Consider the following 13,226-nt stretch of genomic DNA (forward strand, 5'->3'; position numbering starts at 1 on the left):
GGGTAAAAGTACACATATTAATGAAATCTTAAAACCTCAGATTGTATGTTTTTATATATGGGGCATGGAAACTTAAGCTACTTAAGTTATGCATAACAATATAGCCTAGACTGCAAGAGTTGGACAGGATGATATAAAATATTATTAATTTTAACTTAACATAGGGTAGTTCAAGTCAGAACAATTTGGTTTAAAGAATCTGCAACAAATAGATCACATCATGTCTCTCATTGAATGTGAGGCTCAAGCTAGTTTATCCCCCTTTACTGCTAAATTTAGTGATGAAAAACTTTCTCTTTTCTTCTTTTTAATCCTCTCCCAAGGACATGTTTAGTGATTTTAGAGAGAGGGGAAGGGAGGGAGGAAGGGAAGGAGAGAAAGAGAGAAGTATAGACTTGAGAGAGAGACATTGATTCGTTGCCTTTTGTAGAGAGACACATCGATTGGTTGCCTTTCCTACATGCATCAACCGGGGACTGAATCTGCAGCCTAGGCATGTGCCCTGACTGGGAATCAAACCTGTGACCTTTCCATTTGCAGGATGGTGCCCAACTAACTGATCCACACTGGCCTGGGCAAGAAAAACTTCTTAAAAAGCTAATAGTATTCCCATTTTCTTTTGGCCTCTGTTAAAACTGTTGTTAACAATTTATTTTTTTTCTAATTCTGTGGAAAAGATTATCTAAATTGTTTAATTGGCATTTTGTCTTTAGAGAGAAAATCTGGGTGTATTTTGCAAAGTGGATATACCTCATTTTCAAAAATTATAATTCTGTATTTTAATGAATGGGCACCTTCCTTAAGAGAAACAGTATTTCCAGTAGAATTTTTTAATGTATTTTTGGAATTCTCAAGGTAGTATGTATGTATCAGAATTTTAGATATGGAAACCCACAGAGATGATTTAGTCAAATTCCATCATTTTACTGATGAGCAGTGTGTGGGTCAGAGAGTGGAAGGGATCCCAGCAAGATCACCCTGCTTAATGGGGGCAGCAGTGTGACCAGAACCCACAGCCCAGACTGCTAGTCCAATGCTCTAGAATCATTTCCTCTTGTATAGTTCTAATAGGCTGCTGGCCTTTTTCTTTTTGTTTTCTTCTCTCTTTTTCTTTCTTTCCTTTTTTTTTTGGTTATTACTAAACATGCCATTGTAACCTGAAGAAGGAAAAGCTACCCCCAAATGATCTCCTTCATTCTTTTCCTCTTTTTACCCTAAAATCAAATCATTATGAGGAAACTGAACAGATTTTGCCCTGGATCTGTGACTGCACCATCTCTCTTGACCAGTCATCAGCAGTTTGGGTCCACATCTAGAGTGGACGCAGGGGACAGCATTCTCAGGCTAGGAAAAATGGCGCTTGGGTTTTGTCTGTGGCAGACAGAGAACTTGCACTACTGGGTATGTATCCCACAGTCTTTTCTTTCTTCTTCTTTTTTTTTTTTTGTCATCATAACAAGTAGCTCTTCTCAGACACCTTAATACACAATTAGGTTTGTCTGTTTACACTTGGGAGACAGAGGGCTTCGTGTCCCAAAGACATACAAGGAGTCTGGGAGCAGCCACAAACAGATGTTGAAAATGTCTATTTGCGGCAAGTTTATTACTATAGCACCAGGAATAAACATTGAGGATACAACCCCTCTAAAGGGGTGGGTGTATGTATTGAGAGGGGAATGGTACTGAGCAGACTAGAAAGTGAAAGAAGGTCCTTTTTTTTTTTCATTTGCTCTAGTATTTGTTTATCTCCCTCAACAAGGAAAATCTCACTATTTGGCTTTGGCTGTTTGAAGGCTTTTGCCAAATGCTTAACAATCTGTAGGGTTTGATTTCTCTCAAAAAAATCACTTTGAGAACAAGGCTCTATGTAACTAAGATGTGTTTGTTTTTGTTTAAATTACTCAGAAAAGAAATCATCTCTTGTCCATTGTTAAGAGAGGTTTCAATCAAAGGAAAATTCTACATATTCTAAAATATACAAACAGTTCTTTGAAACTGATGCCAAATCAAACTCAAAAAGGGACATTTTTCTTGCAGAAGTTTTGAGTTAATTCTGGATGCAAGGCTTGAGTGGAAAAACTCTGAGACTGTCAGAGGAACGAGTCGCTATGACACTACGTTTGGATCCGGAAGTTACATAAGCAGAATTGTCACAGGATAGTACGAAGACTCTTGTGCATGGTTTTAGGCTAAATTCTAGCAAGACAGAAAAAGAAATTATTTTCAAAGTGAGTCATTTTTTCAGTTCAGTGAAAGGTAGTAAGTAGATTGGTTTCTGATGTTATTGGATCTAAACCTCTGATGTGAGAAGGCATGCCCGTCATCACTGTCTTAAAAATTCGATGGAAATGTCCCCCGTTGTTAAAGAAGTAACATCGTTTCCCCTGTCTGAATTTCTCTAAGGGTGAAAAGCAGATGTTAAGGAGGCAAGTGTAGAGGGGAAAAGTGACACAAATCAGGAAAACCAACAGTTGACTTTCAGCTTTGCCGCTAATCGGCCGTGTACTTGAGACAGTCATTCTTTCTTTGCCTGGCTTCATCGTGGCCTGGTGGCTGTCATGCCTACCTCACAGGCTTTTTGTGAAGGCAAAACCAGATGTATGCAAAAACAGCGGCAGCTTAAGAAACAATATATAAATATGAGACTTTTAAAATTCAGTTACTATTTTTCAGAGCCACTGTCAGTGTTGGCACAGAATGGTTTGCTCGGTCTTGAAAAAGCTAGAAAAAAGTTTCATTCTTATCATTATGGAATAAACCAAAGAAGAGGTTAGAATAAGAGATGTTCCCCAAAACTGGTGTTCAGAGCAGAGCTGTGGATCTGGAACTAACTTAAGCTCTGTAGGTCAAGGTAAACACAGGTGTGGTAGGTCGGGAAAAGCAGTTAGCTAAAGAAAGATGGACAGGAAGAAATCAGAGACCAGAGTTCGGTCAAACCTGGTATACCATCCCTTTTTCCTCACACAATCACTGAAGTACTTCCTGTATGTCAGTCCGAGAGAGGCTACAAAGCACTCAAAGGGAAGTAGGACGGAGTTCCTGTTCTCAAGGAATTTATAGGTTAGTAGAAGTGGTAAGGTGATTGTCGCTCCTCTGCGTGTGCGTGTCTATGAGAGATACAGATGAAGAATTAAGTGCAGAGAAGGAGAGGTTACTATGGACTAAAGCAAGAACATGAGAAGACTCTCTACAGCAGAGTGAGGTAGATTTTTAAAGGCTGCTTAGAATTTCAAGGGAGTGAGAAAAGGTGGGGTGGGAGTGCCAAGAGCTGCGAGCATACAAACCACCAAGGCATGAAGGTGGGAAGTGGAGGGGAGCATAGAAAACGGAAAAGCGTACCGTTTGACTGGACTGTAGAGTTCAAGAATGGATAGAGTGAGAGACAAGACTGGAAAGATAAGTTGGGACAGGATTGTTACTCCAGCACACATGTGTTGAGTGCCCGATAAGAGATCTAGAAATGGGCACATACCTGGAAAAGATGGGATATGAAGTCATAGAACAGGTAGGCAGCCATGAACAAGGAAATTCTGGGGAACCAGAAAGTGGGACAGGAGAAGGGTTCAGGAACCCTGATGAGCCATCTGGGCAGAAGATGCTTCACAGACAAAAGCGGACCGTGATTCTACGGCAGCCTTCTGTCAAAATCAAGAAGCCTCTTGTATTTTCCTCTTGGGACAGAAACCACTCCTGGGCATGATGAGCCCAGGCCTGCACTGGGGAGCAGGTAAGTGGGTGCATCTGACTGTAGAGGGAGAGGGGGCAAAGACAAGGATAGGTGCTGGCAGGGTACAGAAGGAAGCTGAAGCCTGTGGCTTTGATCCTAGATTAATGTGCATTGTGTTAGGACTGTGATAGCCATACCTCTCTGAGCTGACTCGGAGAGACAGCAGCATTTTGGTGATATGGTTCAAGTTCTGGGTCTTGGGTTGTTTGAGTCACGTGCTGTAAGGTCCAGGATGGCCTCAGGGCTGTTGGACCACACCAGGGAATGAAAACCTTTGAGGGGGAATTCTTGGGTTGGCCAAAAAGTCCATTACATTTTTTCCATATGAAGGCTTTAGTATGCTTAGTTGTCTTTAACTTTATTCGAAACAGTTTTGTTAGATTGTATTGTGACAGCTGTCATATCAGTGTACATTTATAAAAAAACATCAAAATTGGTGAATTTTTGTGCAGTCACTTTAATATTGGAGATGGAAGATATACAACATTTTTGGCATATTATGCTTTATTATTTCCAGAAAGGGAACAATGCTACTGAAATGCAAAAAAAGATTTGTGCAGTGTATGGAGAAGGTGCTGTGACTGATTGAACATGTCAAAAATGGTTTGCAAAGTTTCTTCGTACTATTGACATTTTGGCCAAATAATTCTTTGCTGTCTTACTCACTGGAAGATGTTTAGCAGCACCCCTGGCCTCTACCCACTAGAAGCCAATAGCGGGAGAAAGCTGACATACTCAAACTATCCAAACCAATAAAGTCATTGGTGAAAATGAAAAATGTGTCTTTTATTTTACAGAAAAAAAATAGTGGACTTTTGGCCAACCCAGTATATTTGAAAACCTGTCCCCAGAGCTTGTCAGGCTTTGAGTGATAGAGGAGGCAGCTGCTGCCTGGAGCCAACGCTTCCTGTTCCTGGGCCTCTCAGGACCCATGCTCGATGCAGTTACAGGGGTGATAGTGTGAGGCTGGACTGGTGCTGGGTTTGAAGGAGCAGACCTGTTCCTGCTTTAAGGAGTGGCGGATTGAAGCTTCCATCTGAAAACACCAGTGTGGGCATTCAGAGGCTGGCGGAATGTGGTCTTGTCTGTGATGATTATTTCCTTCTTTTCCCACTGCAACAGGCATATTTTATAGAAGAGTTTGATGGGGCCTGGAGCTGGATGTGTGGAATTAATCAGGAATTTCAGGATTCTGATTCTCCTGTCATTTCTAGCTTGGACCCGATCTTTTCAGTTTCCTTCTTCTCTGGCTCTACTAGTTCAAGTAGTAACAGTAGTAACAAGGAATGCCCTTTCAAAATGGGGATGCACTTTTGCCAGGTCACTTTCAACATTTGCTTGAGATCACTCAGCACATCAGTGGTAGATGGACGGTATGAGAATTCCAGGGCTGAGTCAGGCGTGCAGAGAAGGGGCACCTGTCAGCCTCCCTATTCCCCATCCCATCCCCATCTCCATCCCTAGGGCTGTCCTTGAAAATTGATCAGAGCCCTTCCATCATTGCCCTCCAGGTAGCCATGGCCAGTCTATTGGAATTTGCAGGAAAATGCCACTGAATCTGACATCCTGGAGGAAACTGGCAGTTGAGCCCTCTAGGTCTGGGGCCCATCCAGGGCCACCATTTACTTGTCTGCAACCTTGAGGAAATCACTGCACTTCTTTGAGTCTGTCACCTATAATGCTGGGTCAGTGACATTGTCTACCTCACAAGCCTGTGGTGAGGATTTAATGCCATCATGCGTAAGCGTTTCAATGGCCCACTGCAGACCGAAGCCATCGCATCTCAGTCGTTTGGTCAGCCACTTGCCCCTTAGTGAAACCTGCCACACGGGCGGGCGGGATACTGTGGGTGCTAACGCACTTTCAGGAGTCCTGTGGTTGGAGCAGAGAGGCTGGGCTGCTAGGCACTAGCCAGCGCTGGTTCCCAGCCCATCATCAAGCAGCCTCAAGTCAGAGCATTCCTAAACAATGGGTTTAGGCTTGCTCCCAAGCTTGAAAGAAACACTGCTCAGATTTTTCCACTGAAGAACCCCAAAGGGCAGAGGAAACTCCACAGCCCCATCGCTGCTCCCTCTCTCCCAGTCTGTTGACATAACCCCAAAGAACCCCAGCTCCTGCAAGGTGAGCATTTTCAAGTGTTAAGTTTTATCTTAAAATTCATGTGAATTTTACCCCATTATATGCCAGTTTTTTGTTTTTAATATAAAAACAATGTTTTAACTTAGTAATACCATTTAAACGTCCCTGTTTAAAACCCTTCCCCATTTACCCCCTTTCTGTATTTCATGCCCTCCCATCACCTAGGTTTCGCTAATATTAATGTATATGACATCTCAACCAGTTCATAAACTTCTGCTTTTAATATAATCTGAGTTACCACTAGAACAGGCCACAGGAAAATACCAGGCTGTCTCCTCTGCATTCGAGCTTTTTTGAAAGATTTACTTAAGAACAATTTATCATTTAGTTGCAATTTTTAAAATAATCTTAATTGGCCACATATGTTATCAAATAAGAGCTAGCCTCCGCCTCCCTCCGCATAGCGCCACCCCCACAATGGGCGCATGCGCAGAAAATTCATCCACTGGAGGCAGATACCATCACAGGATAGCCTCCTCCTGATTGAAGATAAGATTACTGCTATTAAGTCTGCTGTTTTTAGGAGAGATACACTATTGCTTTTAAACCTCTTTCCCTCTTTTCCCTAGTTCCTCCTCTCTCAATCGTGGCTCCATGTTTTGGTAGCCATAAGTCATTAGTGGTTTTTAATTTCTCTGAAACTGAAATAAGGTCTGAAAGGGTGGATTTGTCCCTTTTTTCCTCCTTTTTTCCTTTTTTTTTTTCCCCTGGCTAATCGGAGGAACGCAACCACATCTGAAGCCACTTGGCTCATTATGAATTTCATGGAAACTGATTCTCTGAAAGTGTTTCCATATGTGTGTTCCCAATATATCCCATCCTCTCTAAATGGGAGCACAGACGTGTGCATGGCTGGAAATGGCTTCAGGATGTGACAGTGTGGTCATATGACCGCCACGGCACTGTGGGTGGCCTCTTCTGAAAGACACGGTGTCCTGGGTGCTGGCCTCCTTCCTGCAGCGGATCTGGTTTCAAAGACTATCCACCCTTCCTAGCCTTTAAAAAGTTCTTAATCAAGGCCTAGCAAGATCTCTCTCATTTTTCTCCGTTTCTCCCCCCACCCCCAACCCCGTGCTCGGTTCCTGCCGTCTCTCTCACTCTCCTTCCCTGCATGCCGTACACAGATACACTCACACCACTTGTACCGCCTGCCTCCTTGCCCTTCACAAGGAGGAAATATATCATTCCAACAATATCCTCAAAATTTGGGTGAGTTTAAGGAATGGTTGAAGTTTCTGAAAATTGCCAGGTTGTTGGGTTTTTTTCCCTCTCTCTTTCCTTCAGCGTAGCATACTTCCTTAGCCGTAGGATCAGCTGGTCTTCCAGAATTTGTGAGCATGCAGTGGAAAAGTACAATTCATTACAACACGGAAAATAAATATTTATACTGGATAGTTGAGGCACTTTTCCTCTCTTTTGCAAAACTACGGAGTTTGTTAGTCTGACCTTTCATTATCTTAAAAAATTAATTTCGGATTCTCATTTTGTTGGTTTCTTCTCCATGACCATGACCCCATTACATTTCTCTTATATAGCTCTATTTTTCCAGTTATTATCTAATGACATTAAAAGTAAAACCAATTTAGTGATAGGTACCTGACCATTTTAGTGTGAGGAGACAAATTCAGGGATATGAAGAAAATTAATGTAAAATCCCTTAAAACCGCAATGTAGAAAATGCCAACTAATGGTCTGCATATAATCTAAGATTGATTTGGGGTAATGTTTACATAGCATTTCTGCTTCTGCCTGTTGCCCGCGTTGAGACTGTGCTAGTGATTTATTCACTTGGCACAGTTTTTGGAAGCACCTGTCTTTTCTCAGCACCATGCTAGGTACTAGGAAGGATCAAAAGGGACAGACCCAAGGCTTTTATTATTAATTTGCTTTCCCTTTAGCTAGAAAATGAAAACACTTATCTAAAGCCAATGACAAGTTCTTAAAATGCACTGAGAGGTAAGATGCACATCATAAATATTCAAGGCGTATATAGTAAAGAAAAGATGCTAAGAACTTGAGTGCCTGAGGAGTCCTTGTGCGTGTTGAGCTCCTCCTACAGTGCTCGCTCACCTTGGTCTGGGAAGAGAGGGGGCCGTGAGTCTGGGGAGATCATGAACAAAGCCGTGGGGTGGTGCTGAGCATATGTCCTGCCATGAAGAGGGGGGTTCACACCAAGGAGTTGTGGGACACGATCTTGGTAAAGTAGAACAGAGGACTTGAATATGCCAATAGCTTCCTCCTAATTTGTTGCCACCGTACTGCAGAGCTGCTCAGGCATGCCTTATGAAAGGTGGCTGGCCTGTGCCGGTCGGAGATGACACCCTCCAGTTTTAGGGCTCTGCCTCCTGTGTGGCCTGCAAAGGTAGTATGTAAGAAGATTTTCCTCTTCCAGGTGTGTTTTCACAGAATGCACATCTAAGGAAACTCAAGGCACATGCCCCACCTTTTCCCACCGCCACACTCGGTCAGAGCAGCAGAAGTAGAGTAGAAAGAACACTTGGACTTGGGGTAGAACCACGTTTTAATCTTGTAATGTCACTCAGATCTACTGTGTCTCCAGGCCTCCATTTCTTCATGGACAAAGGTCATCTGTGGTTCTTGATGACTGACATGCTGGCTCTATACTCTAGTCTAGAAATTCAGACAGCGTGTGAGCTTTACTATCCGTTATCTTTACTGCCTGCTCCAGAGGTTAAATAACAGGACCTTAATGGCAGCAGTTACCCTGGGAGCCTGAGGACAAGCGTGCTAACTAACCTGCCTGTAGGCCATGCATTTCTGGCCCGGCCGCCTTTCCCTTCTTTTCTTCTCCCATGGCTTCCCTGTGTAGACTTACACACACACACTGGCTCTAAGCGGTAAAACAGTGGTGCCTGTCTGCTCACTAGTGTCCCTGGCCATTTGCGGGCCCCTGTGGGGAACATGAGGTCAAGTGATGTAACGATCCTTGGGAAGAATTGTGAACACTCTGTGAAGAGAAGTTTACGGAATTTTGTAGGTCTGGAATGGTATTTGAATTACGTTTCAGGTTTGAGGTCCACATTGCCTAGTGTTTATTATACTTATTTTTTTAATGTGCCAAAATGTACCAGTTATACAGAATTCCCAATCCTTAATTTGTGGTCCTTATTCATTCATTTATCCCTCCATCCATTCACCTATATTAAAAAAAAATTTAAGCTCTTAGGATATAGACGGCTCTGAGGGATATGAGAGGAAAATAAATCGTGACCTTTACCGTCCGAAGCTTACCTTACTATTGGAGAGAATGGGCTAAGAAACAGCTAATAATTCAGTAAAGTGTTGACAAAGAGCCCCAAAGAGTGCTATGGGAAATCAATGTTATTGGGACAGGAGAGATTGGAAATTACATGGTAGAGCAGTCATGGAGGGGCAGCCCGTGCTGTTGGAGGGGAAGGAGATTCTTACAGGAGAGTGGCTCTGCAGAGATCTTGTGTATTGTACGTTCCAGTAGAAAGAATGCCGTGAAGGGGTTAATAAAAAGCACTTGGACTTCACTGGAGATTTGTTGGAGCAATAACTCCTACCATTTAAAAGGCCCCAAAGAAGCTTTGAAGTTCACACCTCATTGCCAAGAAGAATGATGGCTTTTCATGATGTACACTGATGCCCTGGCATTAAAAATAGTAGGACAGAGGACTCTGAATATGCCCATGTATGTCCCACCTGGATTGAGGCCTCTTTCCCTTTTCTCTGCCCGACCTTCCTCCTCAGCTGGGGTTTGTAAATTCCACTGCTTCCAGAGGAAGAGACATGGGTACAGTGTTTTCTAGCCGACAGGCTGAAACGGCAAGTACCCGGTCTGTTATTTTTAAGTAACTACTATTTCCTTTCATTCTAGAGATCTCCTTGCTCATTTCCAAGTAACCATTACTTGTTGAGGGCCTACTAAATGAGAAAATGTATGTTTAAGTACTAGGTAAAGGTCTGGAAACATCAAGTATTGTTATTAAGCGCTGAAGGAGAGACCAACAAGGATTAGACAGCTCTCTGCCCTCCACCGCTTGCTTTTTAGTTCAGAGCTAAGCGTGATCCCAGACCACTAGCATTAGAAAGCGGTGTGTGCAGGATGCTGAGTGGGGGATTGCAGGCCATGAGAATCAAAGGTCAGAGGTTCTCTTCTACTTTAACTATCTTGGTTTCAGTTCTTTCTACCACATTTTCTTGCTCTGAGGACCCAAGAGTGTGTAAAGAAAGGCTATTTTTCTTCTTCCCCGTAGACCTGGGTGGGAGGGACAAGATTTTTTTTCTTTTAATATTGATTTTCTTTTTATTTGTGTTTCACGGGCATTTTGTTAATCTATTCTTCCCCATGTATGAGAGGTTATGAAAGGCTGGTGCTGTGTTAATGAGCAAGGTTTTTGCACCTGCGTTTGTGACCGCCATATTCATTTGCAGGCTGTCTGACTATGGCCAGGGGTGCAGATAGCAGGTCTGGAATGAAGTGCATCTGTAGGAAACCAGCAGGTCCTAAGGGACTCAAACCCTTGACCTTGGTCTCATTTACATTGTGTCACGAATAACTGAACTAACTGCTCCCTATTTAGTAGGTTAGATCAACAACAAGACCTCAAAGAGTTCTTAATAGTATCCCAAAGACAGTAACTCTCACTGGGCAACACGTAGGCCCCAGAAGAGCCTACTGAAATATTTTTAGGCAAATTTACATCAGCAAATAGACTTTTAAGGCAGGAGACACACATACACATACACACACACAACCTGTGATTGTCAACCAAATTCCTTCAAGGTAACTAAGATTGAGAAGAGGTCAGAAGGTCAGAAGTCAAAGAGGCCTGTCTAGTTTGTGGCTCCACCTCTCTTAAGCTGCCTGATTTTGTAGAGTAGATGGCACCGCTTCCCTGGAACCCAGCTTTCCTATTTATTAACAGGTTAGATTAGGATTATCTAAACAGTAAATGAAGGGTTTGTATTTTTCCAGCAGAGCACCCCAACCAGCAGAGGAAGGTAAGTGGGTGCCTTAGGGGATCTGGAGGCATAGCCCAAAGCTTCCCAAGTGTAAAATTTTGTTAATGTCATTCTTTGTCTAAAAATTCACCCAAGTGTTGAATTTACTCTATATCACATCCATGTCTGTAGTACCGTGTGCCCCGCCTCCACGTTGAGTAAAACCAGCCCGTCGGGAAGATACACCGTGGTTATCATGGGCTTCGAGGAACTTCCGGCAGCACTGGGTTTGTTTCCTCAGTGGGTTAGAGGCAAGCGTTTCAATCGGTCTCTGGGGAGCTTGGCGGCTCCAAGGCACATCACTGGGGCAGTTGCTTAGCTTTGGTTTTACATTTATAAAATTAGATCGGGGTAGTAGTACTTTTCAAACCGTCCAGGCTTTCCTCTCGACCCTTTTAATAAGTAGATACTACATTTTCTGTACTTTAGTTGATACAATATCTAGGTCTGTTTTTTAATTTGTAGTTGTGATGTGACTAGTGACCCAGGAAAGAATAACTTAGGATACAATGTCAAAATAACCCAAGAAGGCAGTCTGAAAGAAAACCTGAGTTGTGCAAAACAGAAATTAGAAGTAGTAGATACAACCCTATTCAATAAAATTTAATCATATCATTTGTGTCTGCAACAGTTAATATAAATAAATTGAAACTGAGGAACGGGTTTATGTTCTTTCCATTTCCCTCTCAGAGACTGTTATGTAAAACAGGGACTTTTCACCTTCCTCATCTCATGGCACGCATAAACTGATTACTAAAATTCTGCAGCACACCACCCCCCAAAAGTTGTATTTTTTTGCCGATCTGACCAAAAAATAGGTATAATTTGGACTCATGCACACCAGACAGCTGTTGCCTTTTTTTTTAAATTTTTTATTTTGACAATCTAAAGGAAGAGAGGTCAGTGCCTCAACTAGATAGTCAGGCGTTGCCGGTTTTCAAAGTTCCTGCAGCGCACCGGAGTGCCTGCCATGGCACACCTGTTGAAAGTCGCTGGTGTAAGGGATCTCGTGGGGTCCTGTAGCACGTTGTTAGTATTCTTCATTCGGAACACATTGCGGTATGTTTCAGAAACATTTCCTGTTCACCCAACATGACTAAGCAAATTCCAGAAAATTCTCTATTTTGTAAGTTATAAAAATCACTGTGTAAGTTCTTTAATGTTTGCATTAGCTAGCTCTCTTTGCCCAGACGGAGTTACTCCTCAAGATGTTACAGTCTCAGATGACCAAAAATGATTGGTCAAAATTCTGTAAACCTCACGGAATGGTTGCATTGTTTTCTATAAACCACAACCAGAGCTCATTAATTGAAAAATGAATGTCAATTTGCATTAGCTGACATCTATAAACTAAAAAGCTACAGTGGTCCCGGCATGTTATGGATAATAAAAACATTAACAAAATGTATCAGGTAAAACAGAGAAGGTGGAGGGATCAGTTCAAAACCATAGTGGAGTTTACTGGCAGGGCCCCACATAAAGGGTTTTAATGAGGCTTCTGCCTGAAAATAAGGGAAACCACATGGAATTTTAATTATGACTACAGTATACTTTAAGTACAAATACCCACGAGAAGCATTTTTTGCATTGGCAAGCCGGTCTGAGTAAGCTCTTGGCTCCTGTGGGGGCACACATTGCTGTTTTAAGTGTGACTTCTTTCTGCTTGAAATTGCTCACATTATTCTGGTTTCTTTCACATGGTCTGAGCATTGAACTTAATGTGTGCAGAAGTGGCCCGCCTCTAACTATTAGCTCTGCCAACTCAAGTTCACCTAGATGCGCGGCAGTGCAAAGTCTGGCCGAGGAACATCTGTGGCCTCCACACTGTGCCTGTACCCGTAAGGCAATTCACACGCACGGGGCGGGGAGACGTTAAATTTCATCTGTTCCCATTTGCCATTCTGTCATAATCACTACCTCTAGATTTTTAAACTTGAACTTGTCAGTTTTGTATTTGGGAGGGGTTAGATAGAGGCCAGTTGAGGATGGAAGAATTTGTAAAAAGCAGAGAGTAACTGCCCAGACTGTGTTAGTTTTGGTTTGTCATCTTGAAAGTGTTTGCTTCTGGTAGTCGAAGCTGCTCGCTAGCTTTTTACCCTCTGTTTCTGGGCCTGTGGATTCCGGGAAAGGACTAAGGAGGGGGTGGGAACTTCTCTGCCTTGCCCTCCCCTAAGGCTGTTGCTTCTCCTTCTGCCTTGGAATTCACGGTGATAGAACTTAGAGCTGGAAGGGAACTTAGAGCTCATCCCCCTCATTTTACAGATGATGACACTGCCACCTCTGACTTCTGCCTCTGGCCTTCCACTCTCAGTAAGAAGAGCCAGGCAGGTGAGACTTTTAACCATTGCTGGGCCGGGCTGGGTGGGGCTGT

At 42.9% G+C, this 13,226-nt stretch overlaps 1 protein-coding gene across 7 annotated transcripts in view; it reads left to right on the forward strand.

Annotated features, from left to right (window-relative positions):
* Positions 1–13,226, forward strand: part of RUNX2 (RUNX family transcription factor 2) — a 315,354-nt gene that overhangs the window by 190,528 nt on the left and 111,600 nt on the right. For 2 of the 7 annotated variants that reach the window (XM_053913595.2, XM_053913600.1), the window contains one exon: positions 13,118–13,183. The exons of the other annotated variants lie outside the window; for them this stretch is intronic. In XM_053913595.2, the coding sequence (XP_053769570.1) occupies positions 13,118–13,183 (66 nt within the window). The remainder of the gene's footprint in view (positions 1–13,117; positions 13,184–13,226) is intronic. 7 annotated transcript variants of the gene reach the window in all.

This window comes from Desmodus rotundus, chromosome 11 (genome assembly GCF_022682495.2).
Source record: "Desmodus rotundus isolate HL8 chromosome 11, HLdesRot8A.1, whole genome shotgun sequence".
In the NCBI taxonomy this organism is placed as follows: Eukaryota; Metazoa; Chordata; class Mammalia; order Chiroptera; family Phyllostomidae; genus Desmodus; species Desmodus rotundus.